At 39.1% G+C, this 22500-nt stretch overlaps 1 protein-coding gene across 1 annotated transcript in view; it reads left to right on the top strand.

The window, feature by feature from the left end:
- The window catches only part of DNAAF5 (dynein axonemal assembly factor 5), a 1078404-nt gene that overhangs the window by 983898 nt on the left and 72006 nt on the right, over window positions 1–22500 (top strand). The window contains exon 11 of the mRNA XM_044089685.1: window positions 2517–2673. Coding sequence (XP_043945620.1) covers window positions 2517–2673 — 157 coding nt within the window. The remainder of the gene's footprint in view (window positions 1–2516; window positions 2674–22500) is intronic.

Below are 22500 nucleotides of genomic sequence, written 5' to 3'. Positions count from 1 at the left end.
GATATCATTTGTCCTAGTTACAGCTGTGAAGCTGAGGCTTGTAGCAGAGTTTCAAAGACGAGAACCCAAAAGAGATGTCATAGACAATCTGTTAGGGTTCCCTTATTTAAGCATAACAAAGGAGTTCTTACTGCATTAATTAGTCTCTCAGGGGAACCCTCCAGCATTCCATGATGCATGGGAGGCATCTCTATTCAACTCTAGCCATTGGAATTCCTTTTAAGTTGAGCAGGGATATATTTTGTATGATAAGTAATAAGAGCTGAAGTACCAAATAGTCTGTATTTATCCTTTATTGCTAATGTGTGCTCAGTCAGTCATGGGAGTGAAATAGCTTCATAGATTAGTACTAACTGTCCTTGTGGGCTATTTTAAGCCTAGCCAATTTCCCATGTGAGAATCAAACCCTGTGCTTTGCGTTTGTAAAGTAAACACCTTAATCTTCATGTTAAATTGTGAGTTGGCAAACTCGGGTAATAAGCACTTTCGTAGTATGGCATGTTGTCACTTTATAATCCAGGACAGGGTGGGTTGTAGGGCAGTTGTGTCCCTGATGCAGAAGCCTCTGAGAAAAAAAATGCTGAACTGGAGTGGAAAACAGGAAGTTGTCATGCATCCACCAAGAAAAGTCTTTCACAGCTGATCTGCTGCATAAGAATATGTGCTATTTACATTTGTTTTATTGTGCATAATAGCATCTTTAGTGCTATTTGTATTTTTCCAAAATCATAGCTGGAAAAGTTTTTTCAAACTAGGCAGTTTACTCTGTGAATAAATTATTAAAATATATATACTAGCTAGGGATAAGGCAGTGTGCTGAGACCCGTGACTAACTTAGACATCCTGTAGAACTGTACATCTCCATTGATGTTCTCATGCCAACTGTTATGCGACTTTTGACATAACTGTTTGTTTACTTATTTCTTTCAGTTATCATCTGGGTAAAATGTGTTCCAATATTCCTTAGTTTTCCTGTGGTAAAAAAACCTTTCTGATGAGTAGAGAAACATGCAAAATAAAATAATAGCTGAGTAGTCACCACATTGCTAGTTTCATCTCTTGAAGATTCTGTGCAGTTGCGTTCCTATGATGTGACATTATTATCTTTTGTAGTAGAAAGATACTCGAGCAGTGGCTGTAAAATCAAGAACTCTCATGATAGGCACTTTTCAGATACAGACTGGAAGACGAAAAGTGCTAGGTTAGCCAAAAATTGAAGGAGATTCAGGCAAACTTGGGAAAATGGTATGCTTTGAAAACAAAGAAAAAAAATAGTGTTATACTACAAGAGTTCTGTGGTAGGTAGTCATTATGAGGTCAGCTAAGCCCATGCAGAACTAAGCCCAAATCTGTTTCACAGAGAAATGGGTGCCTGACTGTGACCCAGACAACCATGGTTTGATTAGTGGCCCCACACTGGAGAAGCTAGGCAAGGTTGGGGAGGGGTGATGGATCCTGGCCTGCTGACATCTCCCAGAAGCACACAGGGCAGTGCAGTTTCCCTGGTGAAGACCAAGAAAACCACTACTTGTGATGTGAGGGGAGGGGCGCAGGCCTGCCTGGAAGAACACTCCCTATTGATGTCAGGGAGCAACCTTGACAATCAGCCCACTGTATGCCCTCCTGGCACCTTGCCAGGTGTTTGTGGTTAGGGCCAAGAAAAAAAAGCAAGGAAAAACTCTGAAATACCCTTGATGACTGCCTCATTTACAACCTGTCTAAATTGGGGCTTTTTCATGGTAAAGGGAACTAATGTGCTGTTAGACCGTGAGATGGTTTGATAGCTGGCAGGGAGCAGGGCTGCAAAAATTGCAAATAAATAAATAAAAGTGGTTCATTTGCTGATTTCCAGAAACCTTGTTGATGCTTGATATCACTACCAACTTCCAAAACACAAAGTCCTGCTCCTTGTTTTCCCATCTGCTTGAACAGAAGTATCAGTTCAAGGATGGGTCAAGGGGATGTCCTTCTTCTTGTAGTTGCCCGGTTGCTTGTTGCTAAATTTCACTTTGTTGAACTAAAGCTCTAAAAATAGCCATACTGAATTATTTTTGTTTCAAATATGGCAGAAAGCATAAGCAAGCAGTACTGAGGATTAAACTATTTTGTATATTAAGTGTGCACTCGCCAATGCGGAGGCACTGCTTCTCTGACCTCATGGATTAACACATATGTTTGCCCCCCCCACCCGCATGCACACACACACACACACACACACACACACACACACACACACACACACCAAATAAGATTCCATTATAGGCAATCCTCATTCAGGTCACTTAAGTTTTAGGAGCATTTGAATTGAAATAACATACACTTGTTGTTAGCCTTCTGAGAATGCAAAAACAAAGATTGTTTCCAAGTGCCCACATACGCTCTAATGAACCTGTAACATTTTTAATGTATTTTTTCATTCATTGTGGATAGTCGATCTGTTAAAATGTGTCATCTTTTACCTTTGTTCTGTTATCTGTTCTTAGGTTGGTGCTAATCTGTTTGTGTTCTCTTCACAGGCTCTGAATGTACATGAACCTCTAATACCACTGGTGATTGCAACACTGGATGAGGATTCTAAAATAACACGACTAACAGCCTGTCGTGTAATCCGTGCAGTTTTGCAGTTCTGTGGTCAGTACTTTGACCCTGATAAACTCAACAAAATTTATCCAGGTATCATTGCAGTTGTAACATAGTAACATGTCTGACTTAGTTATTTTAATATTTATGTTCTATTTTACTTGCAGATATAACTATCTTTTTTTTGTTTTTTTGTATTCTGTGATACATATGCTATATGATAAAAGGCAGACACTGAGTAACATAAGGTTTGGTGATCTCTTCACTAGACGGGTGATAAATTATAAACCTTAAGAGAAGGGATTTGATAGATTATCACTTCTTCGTCTTCTTTCGGCTTTTCCCGGTTAGGGGTCGCCACAGCGGAACTCCGGTCCGCTAATCATTGGCATTCGATTTTTATGGTGCCGACGTGCCAACCCCGACACCCATTCACGCATGTCTTTCGTACGCCACTCAACCACAGGGAGGACATGCAGACTCCACACAGGAGGAGCACCAACCGAGAATCGAACGGGAGAACCTCTTGCTGTGAGGCGACAGTGCTACCGCTACACCACCGCAGCTTTTGATAGATTATCACTACATACAAAGATCTAAAAGAACTTTGTACCACCTAAAAATGGCCATCACAGAAAACACTGACAAAGGTTTATCAGAACTCACAGTGTAACATGGATTTTTATGTCTAGCTGGAAGTCAGTGAGCAAGTTAATTGATAATAAGGTTCACTGGTTATTATTGTCAGGAACAATGTGTCTGGGGATTGGAAGCTACAGAATTTGGGGTTAATGAACTAGATGTAGGAAGGTGTTCTTGGTATATTCAAAACAGAAAAGCTTCATTAAAATAAAAACCCATTAGGAACACTTGTCCATGTTTTGTAGAGATATTAGAGGTATTTTGGAAATTTTATGAACATTTGTATAAAGCAGAGAAACTAAGAAAAAGCATGAATGGAAATATTTATGGAAGACTTAAATATGCCAAGGTTAGAGGTAGATAAGGCTCAGCAATTAACAGTTAAGACCAGAGGAGATGAGATAAAAACAGTTATGTATAATCAGTTTGCAGGAAAGTCTCTAAGAATATATGGTATTCCAGTGAAAGTTTGGAAGCTATGAAGGAATAAAGTGATAAAGGGTTGGAAGATTTTGGTTTAACAGTATTTTAAAAGTAGGAAAAATGCCAGCATCCTGGAAGAAAGCTGTGGTGGCTGTAATACCTAAAGATGGTCAAGACCCATGAGATCTAGCTTCATAAAGGCCCGTTTCAATTTTAAACCATGATTATAATTTTTTATGTCTATAATGGCTAAAAGAATGACAAAGGTATTGCCAAAATTGATATATATGGATCATTGTGGTTTTGTGGAGGGGAGGCAAACATTTGACAGCATTAATAGAACTGATGATCCAGAGAGAAGAATGTAAGAAAGTATCACTGTTGTTGGTAGGCCTTGATGCAGAGAAAGCATGTGATAGAGTAAGCTTGGATTTTATGAGCAGGGTAATGGAAGTATTTACATTCCCTAATATAATAATAAGGTTGCTTTAGAAGATATATGAAAATTGGAGGCAAAAATTAAAGTGTCTTGGTTCCTTTCTGATAACTTGTGTCTGAACAGAGGAATCAGGTAGGGGCGTACTCTTTCCCCTTTGCTATTTGTGTTATATTGAGAACCATTGGTAAAGAAAACAAGGAACTCAGATGTTCAAAGATATAATTGGTATGGTAATCAAGAAAAGTTGGCTTTATTTGCAGACAGTATTATTTTACACCTGATATAACCAGAAAAAAGGCATCTCAGTGTTGTGGAACATTCTGAGATAGTTCCAAGTTTTTTTTTCAGGAATTAACATTAATGAAGATAAAACAAAGGATATAGCTGTAAACTGTGTACCCATGCAAATGATATAGCTGTAAACTGTGTACCCATGCATGAATTGGTTCAGCAATACCTATATTTATGGGGACATGACAAAATTAAGTATTTAAAATTATAGCTTAAAAGGGATTCTGTTATTGGCAGTTAAGGATATGTGGGAAGAGACTGAAAAGATAATACAAAAAATGAGAAACTGATAGATCTTGTTTATCAATATGGATACAAGCAGAAAAAATGTTTTGAGTCCCTTTAGTTTTATACACAGGTCAGGCATATTTTTATCAACTAGAGAAAAAGTTGTGGATAGTAATTAATAACATTAATTACTATAAACTTATATCTTAGAATCTGTATAGCAAATATATGTTATAACTTTGTTTTAACTTGCCTCTCTCCAAAGATTTTATGTCCTGTCTTAATGTTTTAAGAATTTTAAACTTGTTTAGACCATTACTGTGTATTATTTGTAAATTTCGTTGGAGCTTCTCCCGGCCTCCACTGAAAATGGACACAAATGTAAAATAAATAAATAAATAAAACATGTTAAAGGATTTTATCTGGTAGGGGAAGATGGCAAGAGTCAAGTGGGATAAGTTGATCCTTCCAATATAACTAGGTGGTTTAGTAATACCTGACTTGAAGGGATATTTTAGAGTTACACAGTTAAGGCTGTTATACATAACACAAACAGAAAACTACAATTCAAAGTGGAAAGGGGTGATAATGAAGCAGCGGAAAATTCAAGAAATAAGGAGAGAGTGGGATTTTTGATGCAGATCCTTAAGGAGAATAACAACAGTCATACAGAATATATTATTCATAAAATAGTAGAAAGTATTATAAGAATTAAGCCAACAAGGGAATGGAGAAAGGAGGCTCTGCCAATAGGGATGGGATGACTGTAATTATAGGTACAGAGAATAGGCAAGAGGCTGCTGGAATTTACTGGAGTTAACTGGTAAAGGAGCCAAGGTATTGGGATTAAATAATTAGAGCAGGAAATGTAATAGAATGGAAAGAGGCCAAGAAGGTATTTGGATTTTTTATCTGTGTTAATATCAGAGTATAGGCAAAGAGAAAGGGATATGGGAATCCTAAGCGAAAGACCTGCACTAGTAGAGTTTTTATTTTAGAACAGAAGCTTCTGTTAAAAAAGGGATAATTTTATAAGAAAAGATTGGGAAAAGAAATTAAATAAGCAAATCACAAAAAAAAGGAAAGGAAGGACATATGTATGTCTCCCAAATATGTAGCAGAGTCTAGATGATTTAGGATTTTTGCTTTAAAGTTTTTGCGTAGGTATTTTTATACCCCATGCAGACTCTATAGAATTTTTCCTCTGGTAGATAGCAAATGTTGGAGGTGCAATGGGGAAGAAAGAGGTAGGTGAGAACATATGTTTTGGGATTGTAATGTGTTGGTAGACTTTTAAAATTGAATCAAGAAAGAAGGCAATAGTAAAACATCCCCCAAGAACTAACGGTGTTCCTGCAAAAACATCCAACAAAATACTGAAGAAAATCAGGAATCAGAGAAACACAGCGGGGTTAAAATCACAAAACAAAGTTTAATGTACTTAGTAAAATAAATAAAATAAAGGTGAGCATTTTAGCGATAACAGTCGCTTCATTAGACCACACCAATCACTTAATCAGTCTGTAAGTGCATTAAACTTTGTTTTGTGATTTTAACCCTGTTGTGTTTTGGTGATTCCTGATTTTCTTCAGTATTTCATTAGAGTTTTTAAATTCCCCACATTGTACTCTTTCAGAAGTACTGGGTAAGCAAATGAGTATAAATAAGGAGACATTTTGTCTGAGCTTGTACCCAGGATCTGAATTACATAGATATGGTAAGGTCTTGTTAAGTTTAATTTTGGTGGCTGCCTAAAAAAGCAATTACAAGAAACTGGAAATCAAAGTCTAAGCTAACCATATGTGAAGAAGTGAATATTGTAACAGAGATAAAATAACTGGAAGTAGGATCTGTAGAAAGGGGTAGCAGTAAATCGAATAGAAAAAATGACAGTTATGGGAACAATACATTCAGAAAATGTTTTACAGCAGGAATGAGGTTTAAGAGAAGGCAGCAATTTAATAATTTATGTAATATTGCTTAGCTTATATGATATATACCAACAGATATGAATTGTAATGTTTGTAAATGTGAACTTGTTAATATGGTTTGATTATTTTTATATAAATGTAAGTTTGTCTATATTACAAGTGATAATTTAATAAAGGTGTTTCAAAATATTCAAAATAGAAAAAATCAGCAACTGATAGCTATCCCCCTGTGAAAAGCTACATAACAGACTCTTAACTGCACTGCATTTTAAATCCAGTTCATGGAGTAACAGCCATCCTTTATCTAGGTAATCAGTATGCATTCATAAATACAAACCAAAAGCTAGAAAACAGAAAAACATGTAGTGTCCTGACATTGATACCATCTGTTATTTACAGTGGTTTACTAAGAGTAGGCAAACTGACCTTTTATCTATTTTGTAATAGCAGAAAACAAGGTATCGGAACACAAACAAGATGTAATACCTTTTATTGGGCCCAACGTAGATTTTGCAATTATTCAAGCTTGCAGGCTAGCAAGAGCCCTTCATCAGGAGTTAAGTTACTGATGTTAATAACTCTCAATAAAGAGCTCCTGTTACCCCTAAATCTCAAGTAATTGCAAGATTTGTGGTAATAGGGGGTTACTGGCAATGGAGGAGTACCCTGGCGTGTGTTTATATTCCACCTAAAACTGCTTTTGTGGAGCTTAAAAATTTTGGGGTTGAAATAATTAACTTTCAGCAGTAAAAATTACTGTAGGTAGAGAGTGAAATGTGATTTGCAATAATGAGAATGTGTCTTGGGAGCCTAGAAGGGAACATATGACAAAACAGGGTTGATTTCTGAAGGAATGTGTGAAAATATTTGGTATGGAAGACATGAATTCAGTAGTATGAAGTCTGAGAGTATGTATACATTACTCTTCAAGCTGTAATAACTGGGCTAGACCAGACAGAAATTACATTTCACAGGAACATTTAATTGACAGCTTTGATACACATCCAGTAACTATTTCAGACCATGCACCAATAAAAACTAAGATAAAAATGCAGGTTAATGAAGTAAAAATGAGACACTGGCCCTTCCTAGTCTAACTGTTAAAAAAAGAAAAATTTAAGGAAGAGGTAGTAGAAATTCGGAAATCATTAAGGAAGCTATAAATTACTCTAGAGGTTATAGTGTATGGGATAAAATGAAAGTGGAGTTTTAAAACAGGGTGTAAGTAAAAGACAAAGAAATATGGATAAGAAGTAACAAGAATTATTTAGACGGATTGACAAAGAAGAAGAGGCGCAACTGCAGAGTGCTAAAGAGAAAAAGGGAGTATGTAGATAATATGCATGAGTTTAGAAAGACTGCTGTTAAGCAACTGTTTTTTGATAATATTTCCATAGCACAAACACTTTTAGCACAACACAACTTGGGCAAGAGAAATTAAAAAGGGTTGTTGCCAAGCTTAGGGAGCCTGTAACAAGAAAAATAACCAGAGATCCTGTAGAGATATTAGAGCTATTTTGTAAATTTTATGAAAATTTGTATAACATTTGTGTAACTATATATATAGAAAATTCATATAAAGCAGAGAAATGGGGAAATCAAGAAAAAGTGCAAATGGAAATATTTATCGAAGATTTAAATATGCCAAGGTTAGAGGTAGAAGAGGCTCAACATTTAACAGTTAAGACAGGAGGAGATGAGATTAAAACATTGATGTATAACCCATCTGCAGGAAAGTCTCCTGGAAAACATGGTATTCTGATGAAAGTTTTGAGGCAAGGGGGGAAGAAGAGATAAAGATCTGGAAGGTTTTGTGTATCAGTATTTTAAAAGGAAGGGCAATACCAACATCCTGGAAAAAAGCTGTGGTGGCTGTAATACCATGTCAACTTTAAACCATGATTTTAAAGTGTTTACGTCTATAATCGCTAAAAGAATGGCAAAGATAAAACAAAGATGATAGCTGTAAACTATATACCCAAGTGTGAATTGGTCCAGCAATACTCATTTATGAGGAATGATAAAATTAAGTATGTAGGAGTATGGACTAAAAAGGATTTGGCTGTGGTAGCTAAGGATATGTGGGAAGAGACTAAACAAAAAAATAAAAACTGAGAAACTGGAAGCTCTTGCCTATGGATATGGATAGTAAGATACAAGCAGTAAAAATGTTTTAGTCCTTTTAGTATTATACACAGGTCAGGCATATTTTTATCAGCCAGAGGAGAAGGTTTGGGCAGTAATTCATAAAGAGCTGAAGGATTTAATTTGATTGGGAAAGAGGGCAAGAGTCAAGTGGGATACGATGATCCTCCCAACAGAATAAAGAGGTTTAGGATTACTTTATTTAAAGGGATATTTTAAAGCTACATAATTAAATCTCTTATAACCAACACAAGTAGAAAGCTACAATTCACAGTGAAAATGGATGATGATGATGATGAATCAGAGGGAGAAATAAGGAAAAATGGGATTTTGGATATAGATCATAAGGGGAATAGTAACAGTCATACTGAGTATTATATTCATAAAAGTAGCAGAAAGTATAGTAAGAACCAAGTCAACATAGGAATGAAAAAGGAGATTCTGCCAATAGGGATGGCTGCAATAAAGGTTACAGAGAATAGGCAAGGGGGGTCTGTAATCTACTGGAGGAAGCTATTAAAGGAACCAATGTATCTGGTACAAATAATAAGAGAGGGAATGGGAAGAGGCTAAGAAGATATTTGGACTGCAGGATACAGACTGCCTTCCCTGTCAGGGATTGCTATCAGAGTACAGGCAAAACAAAGGGACAGGGGAATCGTAAGTGAAAGACCTGCACTGGTTGAGTTTTTATTTGAATCTAGAACAGAAGCTGGTGTTAAAAAGGAATAATTAAAAGATCATATAAAATATTGCACAATAATTATATGAATCGATAAGAGGAGGTTAGAAAAGAGAGGGAAGAGAGATTAGATAATCAATTCACAAAGAAGGAAGGAGGCAACATATCTATGGCTCCCAAAAATGCAACAAAGTCTAAAAGAATTAGGATTTTTGCTTGTTAATGTTTACACAGGTACTTTTATACTCCAAGCAGACTCCAAAGAATTTTTCCTCAGGTAGATTACAAATGTTGAATCTGTGATAGAGAAGAAGGAGATAGCTTGGAGCATATATTTTGGGAGTGTAATGAGTTGGCAAACTTTAAAAATTCCCTACAGAGTACTCTGTTAGAATTACTTGGTGCCCAAATGAGGATAACTAAGGAAGTTATTTTTTGAGCTGGGATACAGGATCTGAAGTGCCTAGACATAGTAAGGCCTTGTTAAGTTTAATTCTGGTGGCTGCCAAAAAAGCAGTTACTAGAAAATGAAAATAAAAGTATAAACCAACCGTATTTGATGTAGTGAATATTGTAACAGAGATAAAAGAACAGGAAGTGAGATCTTTAGAAAAAGGTAAGAGCAAATTGCATAGAAAACATGGAAACTGTGGAACAATACATGCAGAAAAACATTTTGAAGGAGGAATGAGGCTTAAGAGAAGGCAAGAATTGAACAATTCATGTAATGCTGGATTGATTATTTTGTATAGAAAAATATATGTGATGTATATAATGTCTGTAAATGTGAACTTGTTAATATTTTTTTTTTATTTTTATATAAATGTTAGTTTGCCTTTGTTAAGTGATAATTCAGTAAAGGTGTCAAAAAAAGGAAGAAATGAACAACTGAACAAAAGTGCTAAAAGATTTTGTTCTGTCAAGATAGTACCCGAGTACTCTGTGGACATGTAAGATATGAAATATTGTTTCTCCCTCGTTTTTTTGTTTCTAACATCTACTGTTAGGATAAGTTTACTTACACAACTGTACTTTATTTGATTCTGTAGATGTATTGTAACACAGAGTGGTAGTTCCATGAGATGAATGCTTAACAGGTAATAGATTTTGGCAGTAGAGTGACATTTTAATGAACCATAGCAAAGACTGGGCTTGTTGGCTGTATTTTGTAAGGGTAAGGGTGCTTGTGTATGGGAAATTGGACTAAAACAGAGAATTAGGTTCTCTGGACTAAAACAGAGAATTAGGTTCTCTTCCCTTTAACCTTAGATACCTTAGGGCCAAGTTTTTTTCCTAAACAGCTGTCAGTGAAACCTTTCCAAGCCTTCCTGCTGCTCTAGGAGCAGCTCAGTTGCGCATTGAGCAGCGTTGCCTTATTAATCAACCTTAACCTACACAAGGTATAGGTCCCTCTTGTAGTGTCAGAACTAACAACACAGTCATGTCACATTAACCCATCCCCTTCTCTAATAAAACATACAGTAGGAGCCTGCTATCATGGACAAGCAGTTTCCCATCATCTCTCTTGCCAGCCTGATAGACATGGGCATCTTGAGGCAAGTAGCAATTGTCTCATGTATACTGACAGCCACTTACTCCTGAAATAAGCAAATACTTTATGTGAGAGATCCAGTTACAATATGAAATAGGAGGCAAGAATCTCACATAAAGACAAATCGAATGCCAAACAGGTTGTCAGCACACACACGCTTCCCACATGACACATATTATGCAGAGGTACTCACTAGTAACTTGCCAGACGGTCAGAGGGCTCCCAAATGGAAACCCCTTACACATATAACAATGCAAAAACAACCACAACACATAACACACACACCAGTGTCTCAACAAATAAGCCCATAAGGCATAACACCACAAAACCTAATATACTGGTCATAGGTGACACATAGATATTCCTCCCACCAGGCTGGATATGGAGTGGGTTATGAGTAGTTGCCTGTCAGGTGCCAGGATCTGTCAAGTCACTCAAGCACTCAACCACAAGTACCGGTATGACTCTGTCATAGTTCATGTGGGGATGAGCAACTTGACGTATCTCACTGGACTATATAAAGAGAGACATGACTGAGCTCGCAGATTGTGTGTCACAGGCAGGTATAAGTCTAGCCTTAAGCAGCATTCTACCTTCTCCAAGGATGATGCCGCAATGCAAATAAAAAATGATTGCCTTTAACAATTGGCTTAGCTTTTGCTGTCAGTCTAAGTGGCTCAAATATCTGTCAGCCTGGGAGGATATGGTCAACAGGCCACACTGCTTTGCCAGAGATGGTCTGCACCTGCCTCCTTTAGGCTTTAGGATACTGGCAAAGGCATTAGCCACCCCTATTGCTTCTTTTTTTAGGCAGTGTCCAAATAACCAACCTCCCAAGATAAAAGCCTGTCTGGGTAAACTCAAGGTACTGCTACTTAATGCTAGGGGTCTAAACAAGAAACTGCACTCCCTGGAAGCACTCCTCACTTTGGAAGATGCTGACACCTGTGCAATCACCAAGACATGGTTCAAAGGTGCGCACCCCGGCCGAGCAGGGCTACAATGCCTTCCTTACATTTAAACCACAAACTGAACATAAAAGAACCAAAGGAGGAGGTAATCCATCTTCATTAAGGTTAAGTACATCTCAAGACTGATTAAACTGTATGACTGTCTTGAGCTACTCCATGTCCAATTAACTATAAGCAAAGCCCCCTACCACATCATAGCTAACTATTTGTCCCCCACCATGAAACAGGAAATGCATACTACATATCAGGACTTACTGGAGTCACTTGCCATACAGCCCAACACCTTACTCATGGGAGATTTTAATTATCCCACCATCAACTGGGAAACATACAATGCCACAAACATGCTGGCTCAGAGGTTCTTGACTTTGTCAGTGAAAATGTTCTGGAACAGCTAGTCAGCACACCCACAAGAGGCTCAAATGTCCTGAACATAGTACTCACTAACATGGGAGAGCATTGCACCCCCATGTGATGTCCTCCCTGAAAAGATCAGGCCATAAATCCGTATCATTCAATGTAATTTTAAGACCAGATACCCCATCAAGCTCAAAAACACTTAAGAATTTTTCAAAGACAAATTACCTCCTACTAAATAATGATATAAGAAGTTTCACAGCCCGCTCAAATGCAGATAACACAGACTTTTGTGCAGAGGTGTACACAAATGCCTTGTATAACCACTTAAGCAGTTGTATAGAATCAGCTGTACCTGACAGGATTAAAATCAGGTCTTGCTGAAAAACACAAGCCACCCTCGTGGACCCCTAGTATAAACAAGCTATACAAAAAGAGAAAGAAACTAATGTCCAAGAACAAGAGGGAACTAGCTCAACAGAGGAAGAAATCACTCTCTAGCTTTAAAAAATTAGAGATCTTTTCAAGTCCTCCAGAACTAATTAGAAAGTAAAAATAGCCTTCCTAGCTATGGATAATCACAAGGCATTCTTTAATTATGTCCAAAATCTTAAAGGGAATATCCAGCTATGAGCTGAAATGGTTGTGAATGGCACCACCCTTACTCAACTGGAGGTAATAGCCAACCTGCTAGCTGACAGATTTGGAGCAAACTTCACCACCCTGTTCCCTCCAGTTATCCCCCAAAGTATACCTGCCACCATTCCTCAGCCTATTATCTCAAGAAAGCAGATCATCTTGGTGCTCTCCAAAGTCAAAATCATGGCATCAATGGGACCAGACAACATCCCAAGTTGCCTTTTAAACAACTTAAAACATGACCTAGCAGACCCACTTGGATCCCTGTTTAACCACAGCCTGTAAACTGGCTATGTTCCAGCGGAATGGAGGACAGCAATAGTAATCCCTCTGCACAAAGGGTGAGTATCAACCAACCCTCAGAATTATAGTCCTATAAGCTCAACTAATGGAATGAATTGTTATGGACCTTATTAACAAGGATATAGGTACTCTCCAAACTCTGGACCCAAAACAGTTTGTATTTGTTAAAGGTAGATCATGCCTGTTTAACATGGTTCTTGAAGAAAGTCACTAAGGCTCTGTATGAGGGAAAGACAGTCTTCTTCTTGTTTCAACTGCTCCCATTAGGGGTCGCCACAGCAGATCAACTGTTTCCATTTCTTCTTGTGCTCTGCATATTGCTCTGCCACACCAACTACCTGCATGTCCTCTCTCACCACATCCATAAACCTTATCTTAGGCCTTCCTCTTTTCCTGTTACCTGGCAGCTTCATCCTTAACATCTTTTTCTCAATATACTCTGCATCCCTCCTCAGCACATGTCCAAACCAACGTAATCTTGCCTCTCTGGCTTTGTCTCCAAACCTTCCAACCTGGGCTGACCCTCTAATATACTTATTCCTAATCCTGTCCTTCGTCGTCACACCCAGTGCAAATCTTAACATCTTCAACTCTGCCACGTCAAGCTCTGACTCCTGCCTTTTTGTCAATGCCACTGCCTCCAGCCCATATAACATAGTTGGTCTCACTACCCTCTTGTAGACCTTCCCTTTCACTCTTACTGGGACTCGTCTGTCACAAATCACTCCTGACACTCTTCTCCATCCTGCCTGTACTCTCTTCTTCACCTCTCTTCCACACTCACCATTACTCTGAACTATTGATCCCAAGTATTTAAACTCATCCAACTTCGCCTCCTCTGCTCCTTGCATCCTCACCATTCCTTTATCCTCCCTCTCATTCACACACATATATTCTGTCTTAGTCCAGCTGACCTTCATTCCTCTTCTCTCTAGAGTATATCTCCACTTCTCCAGGGTCTCCACCACCTGTTCCCTACTCTCACTACAGATCACAATGTCATCTGCAAACATCACAGTCCACGGGGCTCCTGTCTGATCTCGTCTGTCAGCCTCTCCATCACCATTGCAAATAAGAAAGGGCTCAGAGCTGATCCTTGATGTAATCCAACCTCCACCTTAAACACATCTGTCACTCCCACTGCAGACCTCACTGCTGTCACACTACCCTTGTACATATCATGTACCACTCTTACATACTTCTCTGACACTCCCGACGTTCTCATACAATACCACAACTCCTCTCTAGGCACCACCATTTATCTTGACCTAGCCAAGGCATTTGACACAATCTCCCACTCGGGTATTAAAGAAAAACTCTCCCAGTTGGAATTAACCCTTAATTACCAGATGGATAGCCAACTGGCTCATTGACAGGACACATACTGTCAAAGTGGGTGACTTCACCTCTGGCAAAAGACCAGTCACTAGTGGCGTACCCCGTGGTTCTCTGCTGGGCTCCTTACTATTCAGAATTTATTTCTCAGAACTCCAGGATCCTTGGACAGCCTGTGGCTGACCAAGTTTGTTGACGATTGCCAATTTGGAGCAATCATTCAGTTCTCCCAGTGATGTTAATATACTGCAAACAAGGTTAACCCAGCCAAATGATTGGTGCTAAAGCTGCAAATTAAAGCTAAATGCAAGAAAAATGCATTATTATTCCCTTTGGAAAAGCAGAAATCCCTGCTAACTACATTATAGACAGCACCTCTCTTAAGTGTAGACCCAGTGGTATGTGAACTAGGTACTCAGGTTGATAGCAGTCCGAACTTTGACCACCACATATCCACAACAGTAAGGAATTCCTTCTGTGTCGCACATTTTATAAGTAAAGGATCACATCTAGATCTAAGGATGCTATAATTATTATTCTGTTATACTCGGCCCTCATCACACCAATAATTGAGTACAATGCTCCATTTTTGCATGTACCTCACCAGACACCTACAACAGTTGGAGAGACCACAGAGGTTTCTCAACAAGAAATTACAGGGTAAACAAAACAAGTCTTACATGGAAAGACTGAAAGTCTTACATGTTGCTAAGGGGTGACTGTGCCTGGCTTACTGGGCAGTCTCTAACCTGGCCCTGATGGAAATGCTACATGTTCGTAAATCAAACTGCATGAGGGTCACTCACTCCAGGGATCTTAAACTAGCCTCTGACATGAACAGGTCATGCTGGAGACATAGATACAGCTGCCAGAGACTGTCACTTCTTTGGAACAAGCTTCCAATTCACATGAAACAGAGCCCCTCCATGACCCTCTTCAAACGCAACCCAGATCAATAGATGGGTGACCATAAATTCACTCTTGGGATGGCACCCACATCCATCTTGGACAGAGGAGATCAGTATTAACTACCATAGACCCTTTCCTCTGAAAACTTTACCTAACCACCAAAAATTGGTGCAACTCAGGGTAAATATGGAGCAAACTTCACCAACCTATTCCTTCCAGTCATCCCCCAAAGTATTCCTGCCACCATTCCTCAGCCTATTATCTCAAGAGAGCAGATCATCTTGGTGCTCTCCAAAGTCAAACTTATGGCATCAGTGGGACCAGACAACATCCCAGGTTGTAAAGGGCTGTAGGGCAGTTAGCCTAGTAACGTTCTATGCACCTATGAACCTATAAGACGGTCAGCCCTGCTGAAATGAGGGCTGCTGCTGACATTGTTACCAAACTGAACTGAGTGTTGCAACAAAGGGCTTTATTGGTTTTTATTTCACTTGTCATTTGCCCTTTTTGGGTTAATTTTTTTGTCAGAGTTTGCTTGCTTTAGTTTGCACACAGAAAAATACCTTATATTTTGAAAGATGCTGTGTGTCATCTGTTTGAAAAATGTATGTATGGTGGATGCAGTGGACAAGTGAAACTTCTTTCTGCAATTAGAAGTTCAGTTATGGCTGTCATACCCAAAATGTGTGCCAGATTCTACATAACCAGTGAGAAGGATTTGTGTGTTCTGCTTACTTTGTATTCTTGATAGTAAGACATTCCTAAAGCCTGTGCAGAAGAGTGTTTGTATCCCTAAGAGAAGACTACAAGATTACCACCATGGAACAGTTCATACAAACCATGGCTTACTGCTGCTGAAGGGTTGATGTCAGTAGCCAAGTCAGTGGCACAACCAAGGGTCATACCATCAAGCCTGTCAACAGCACCAAAGACCTGGAAGCTTATGTAGTCAAATTTGAAAGGATTGTTAACCAGGAAGACTGGGAACAGTCCAGATGGGCCTGTATCCTGGCAGCTTTTTTCACGGAGGAGTCCCTGTGTTCCTACATGGACATACCTAACTCAGACCGCATTTACTTTAATACAGTGGATATTGTTGGATATGGCATTAGTCACATCAGACACTCAAGCCCTTAAGTTCCTTTAGTGAATATTCTTTGGGAGTACAACGGTAAGTGCACAACTCTTTGACTTGAAGCATATGGTGAAATTTCAGTTAGATCCAGAAGAAATTAACAGCAAGGAAAGAATGATAGAAATTCTAGTGACTGATTTAAAAAGGCTGTTCTGACAATTATCAAAAAATTATGTGGTCAAGCTGACTTCTAAGATGCCAAGAGCTCAGTAATACTGATACAGCCAATACTGTGTTATGAAAATGTGTTTAAAAAGACAATTGCTAAAATAGTTGAGAAGACAGTTAATAAAATAAAAAGGACCATGTCTTCTCTTTGTTTGTGTGTGAGAAGGGAGGGCATATTGTGAAATATTATACTTAGGAGACTAAAGCAGAAACTCCCCGTTCAACCAAACAAATAGTTGGAGGGGTGAAAAGCTATAGAATGCAGTCAAATAATTAACTGTTTGATTGAGACTGCATTTTGTAACTGTGTTATTGCAAAGCTAATAAAATGCTTGATAAGAGTAGATGAGCAAAAACTTCATGGATTATCATTACTGTAGTGAAAAGCATATTATGTTTGTAAAAAGAAGGCCTGCTTACCAAAAAGCAGTTGAGGTAGTGTGTAACCATGCAGAAAGGAATGCTACCCAGTTACTCAGGAGGAGGTGCAAATCAAGTTCAGAAAAGTCCTCCAACTCTTACATGTATCCTGGTGTGTAACCCAAGCCCTAGTACTCTGGAAAGGCTTTCCATTCTTCAAGAATCTAAGGAAACATTGAGAACGCAAAACATCTAAGGAGTCCTGCAGAGTCCCTACAGAAGAGTCAAAACCAGGGCAGATTATCTGTTTGCAGGAATGAGACACCCCCACTCATATAGAGCTTTAGGTGAATAGAGGATACCACTAGACCTGGGGTAACAGTAGAGAGTCTGCAACATACAACAGCATGGTTAAATATGTCTGAAGAGAAAAGGAATCCCTGTTGCTATATTACAGAGACTCTCAGCAGAGGTATAGAGCACCAAGCACCTAGGGGGAGGACACAAGGTCCCTGGAGTCCATTGTATGGTCAAACTGACAGGATGAGATAAACAGCAAAGATGAACCACGGAGACAAGAAAACACAGAGAGAGTGGGGCCACAAGGTATAAAGGTACTGAAGTTAAACCTCTGGCATGCAGGTTTGGAGTTAGCCTTGCTCAAGGAGGAATGGAATATGGAGGCCGTAATGCCTGTGTTTGCAGGAGATTAGGCAAAACCATCTACTTGCCAAGACATAGAAAAGGAAGAGGATCCCAGTCTGTTGAACCTCCAGATAGGCTGGCTAAAGAAATTGACTCACTGAGCTGTGCCAGGGAAAACATTTCCAGAGTAGTAGGGGAGAGGTCTCCTCTTGGGCTCCCACCAGCTTATTCTTATTTCAAAATGCAGTATGACAGAACTATAGGGTGGCTGAGGGGAAGGAAGAGATTGTACTCCAGCTGCTGGTACCAGTGCCATTTGTGCTGACTGTTATGAAAGTGGCCTGTAATCATGTGTTTGGGGGGGTAATTTCAGCATTAACACAAAAACTAAAGCCAGAGTATTCTCCAGATATTACTGGCCAGGTATTCTAAAATAAATTGACAACTACTGTATTACATGTCCTGATTGCCAAAGGACAGCTCATGATCCAGGTTTTAGGAATCCTTTAATTCCAATGCCTGTAACTGATGGCCCATTTAAAAGAATCTCTGTGGACATTGTGGAGCTGTTAATTAAGTCCATCAATGACTACAAGTATATTGTAGTGTTGCTGGACTGTGCTACCCAATTCCTCAAATCCTTTCTGCTTAGGATTGCAAATTACAGGGCAGTTGATAAAAAGCTACTATTACCTATTTCCTAGTTCAGAATACCAAAGGAGTACACCCTTTGTGGCCAAAATCATTAAGCACCTTTGCCAGAGTTTTCATTAAAATAGATCAGGATTTCAACTTATCCTCAAATGGATGGATTGATAGAGTGATTTAATAAGGACTCTGAAATATGTGGTAAGGACATTAATGAAAAAGATTGAAGGAACTGGGATCAATTGTTACCCTGTTTAACATTTTTGTTTCAACTACAGGATTCGGTTAGATGAGTTGTTATATGGTAGACAGCCCAGAGAGTTATTGGATGTAGTCTATGAGACTATACATGACATAGATTACCTGTACACTATTTATTTATTTCAGTTTGATGACCGGGTAGGTCAGCTGGGCTCAGGAGCCCGTTTTCAGTGGAGGCCCAGGGAGAAAAGCTCTATGATTTCCTCTATGAACCTATGATTTTCAACTTGCTTAATACCACATGCTCTTTTGATCCATGTCCTTCTAGGTTTGTGGAGGCACCTCTTAGTAGCATTAACATGTGAGCTCATCATCACCTGTCTTAGGTATGGGTTATTTCCCTCTTAAAGGAGGTTAATGATACACCAATCCTTAAAAAGGTTAGATTGGATCCTGATGATCTTGACAACTGCCATCCCATTTTGAATCTTACATCTATTGGAAAGTTTCTTGAGAAAGTGGTTTACTTACAGCCAAAGAGATCCTTGCTTAATCATGGCATTCAATTGGATTTTAGGGCTCAACACAGTACTGAAACAGCTCTTACTAGAGTTTTAATGATTTCCTAGTTGCAAGAGATCAGAATTATTGTTCTGTCCTAGTCTATCTTGTTCTCTGTGTGACATTAGAATTGTGAACTTTTCTGTTTTCCTGGCACAATTGGAGCACTAGTATGATATTTTATACTGTATCTTGAACAGCGTGCTTCTTCTCTATCAGGACATAGCTGGAGGGTGATCTCAGTGATTATTTCCACCCCTTCTCACCCTCTTACTTGTGGGGTACTTCTGGGCTTCATTCTTAGTCCTTTGTCATTCACAGTCTTTTACCATTAGGTATTGTTATCCACTTGAGAGATTTGCAACATCACTGCTACACTGACGACACACATTTTTTACCTCTTATTCCCTTAGGACTCTGTCGGCCAGAACATCCCTTTTCCGAATTTGGAACACATGCATGGCTGGATAGTCAGTAATAAGCTTAAACTAAATACTTTAAAGTCCTTAGCTTTGATTGTCCATGCTGCATTGAAGGACTCTTCCCACCTGGTTCCGTCACCTGATATTTGCGATCAGGGCAACAGATGTAATTTTTTTGTCAAAGGTGTGTGATCTGGGTGTGATACTTGATAATATATTAACACTCAAGGACCAGATTTTGTTGTCATCAAGTCTTCCTGTTTGATCTGCAGAGTCTCACTCTTGTCAAGCACCTTATTCTTCCCACTGACTTTCGGTTTTGGTTAATGCTTTGGTGTCTTCATGCCTTGAGAACTGTAATGGGATTTATGTTGGATTACCTGATGTGTAGCTTGCATGTCTATAACTAGTACAAAATTCTACAGCCCATTTGTTGACAGGAGTTTCAAAATGCCAACATATCACTTCAGTTTTGGACGACTTACATTAGTTTCCTGTTAAACAACATATTTTTAAGATCCTTGTTGTGGTCTACCTTGCACTTCACAACTTAAGTCTGTGGTTCCACGCTGCAATCTTGTCACATCTGGTGATCATACATTCATCTCTTTCTTATGGAACCTTCTGCAGAGTTGGCTGCGTGACTCACCTACTTTAGCAGGTTTAAAGTAGAATTAAAATCTCATTGGTTTGATCTTGTTTATAATTAATCTTATGATTTACTGAAAATGCTGCCACTGTTTATCCTTGTAATAGGTCTCCATTATTTGTATGTTTTCTTGCTATTCATTGATATGTACAGTGCTTGGGTTGAGACACCTAAATAAATCTGAACTTAAACTTGAAGGTGATAAGAAGAGAAGACACCCTACAACAGATTTAATGTGGTGATGACTATTGTGTGGAAAGACGTGGAGATGGCTGACATTTGTTTGTTAGCAGTATGTAACAGAAATGCATAGAGTGGGAAGTTTTAAGTGGGAAACTAAGTTTTAATTCTAGTTACTACAACTGAAAACGAGTTCCTGGCAAAATGGCAAGGACCTTGTGAGGTAATTGAAAGGGTCTGTGAGTTGAATTATAACGTAAGGCATACAGGGAGGAGGCATACCCAACAAATTCACTGTATAAATGTTTTAAAACCCTGGAAGGTGATGCAAACAAGTGCAGTGAATGTAGTATCAGAGGTCAGGGACACCAAACTAGAAAAGAGAAAGATATTCACAGGAACTGTGGTGGTGGACAAGACCCTTTCAAGGCTCCAAAAAGAGGTGCTTCAGGAGTTCCTTCTGAGGAACAAAAACATTTTTCAAGAGTTTTCTGTTAGTAGGGCTTTTATTAAACATAAAAATAATTCAACCCAAGATCTACAGGGTATCCAAAGCAATCCTAGAGGAGATGAAGAAAATGTTGAAGATGGGTGAGATCAGACAGTCCACTAGTGATTAGAATATTCCCATAGCGCTTATTGCAAACCTTGATGCAATGATCCAGTTTTGTAATGACTTCAGAAACAGTAACAGTGTCAACAAGTTTGATAGCTGTCCTCTGCCCAGGGTAAATGTGCTGCTGGAGCAGCTGGAGATAGTCAGGTTCTTAACTACCCAGGACTTAACAAAGTATTGCTGGCAGATGACCTTAACTGATGAGGCTAAGAAGAAGATTGCATTTTCCACAACAGGATTATTTCAGTGTACTTTCCTCCCCTTTGAGTATCACAAGACCCCAGCCACATTGCAGAGGTTAATGGACTGTATTTTCAAGCCCTATCAGTCCTGTGCTACAGGTTGTGTGACTTACATTGTGATGTATTTGAAAGTTTGGTATTCACACACACACACACACACACACACACACACACACACACACACACACACACACTGCTAAAAGTAGATTTGCCAAATGTAAAAACAGCCAAGTAAGTTAGCCAAAACTACGAGTTTGCCTTTTCCTCCATTGTTGTCTGGGCCCGGAGTTGATAGATATATATATATATGTGTGTGTGTGTGTGTGTGTATGTATGTATATATATATATTTATATATAAAATTAACCGCACTCAAAAAATGAACGTACAGAAGAAATTTTAACTAAGAAATGAACTTCGTGACAATAACAGCATTGAAAGAATAGTAAATCACACCAACAACTCTTGTAGTACTTCAGCGCTTTCGTCTTATTTATTATCAAGACTTCTTCAGAAAGACATATTTCATAACTGTGAGCAACCATTTTCACTTCCTTTAAATACATTAGTTCTAGCAAGCCATTTAAATTAACAACAGTTCCTTTCCAATAGTAAAGTGTGAACAGGTAGGGTGCTGTGTGCATTTTTATTAACTTTACAATCGCAGTTATATAAGGTAAATTGGTCAGATAGTAATAGCCTTGTGGTGCCGTGTGCATACTAGTAGGGATCATGTGCATAAAAGGAATCGTGTGCAAAAGCAAAAAAAAAAAAATTATTAAAAATATGGGGGAACCGGGAAGGATGAGAGTCATGCTGTGATAATTCTAATATTAACACCCAGATTGGTTCGTCCCTGACGGGACACTCTCTCACTCTCTCTGAATTTTGCCTCCCCCCACCCCCTACACACATGCTCCCAGTCACCGGGCTAGCCCCCGCCGACCCCACCAAGGGTGGTACCATCCGTACCATCCCACGGGTGGTACCATCCGCACTGACCCAGTCTTCTGGGACTCTCTATTATTCATATTCTCCTACCCATCAAACCCCGGCTCCACACGCCGTGTCATGGGCGGCCCCCAAACAGCCCCACCCCCTCAAGTCCAAACCACATTCCTCCTACCCCCCATCAGGTGGCATACCCACACATTTCTCTACACACACACTGATACCCAAGCATAGTAGGACTCTCTACCTGACTCTTCCACCTTCGTCCATGCCCTTCTTTACTTACCTTTGGAGGC

Source organism: Protopterus annectens, chromosome 12.part0 (assembly GCF_019279795.1).
Source record: "Protopterus annectens isolate FY-2018-M chromosome 12.part0, PAN1.0, whole genome shotgun sequence".
Taxonomy (NCBI): Eukaryota; Metazoa; Chordata; order Ceratodontiformes; family Protopteridae; genus Protopterus; species Protopterus annectens.
The sequence above is the reverse complement of the archived record's forward strand: the minus strand, read 5'-3'. Positions and strand labels throughout refer to the sequence as shown.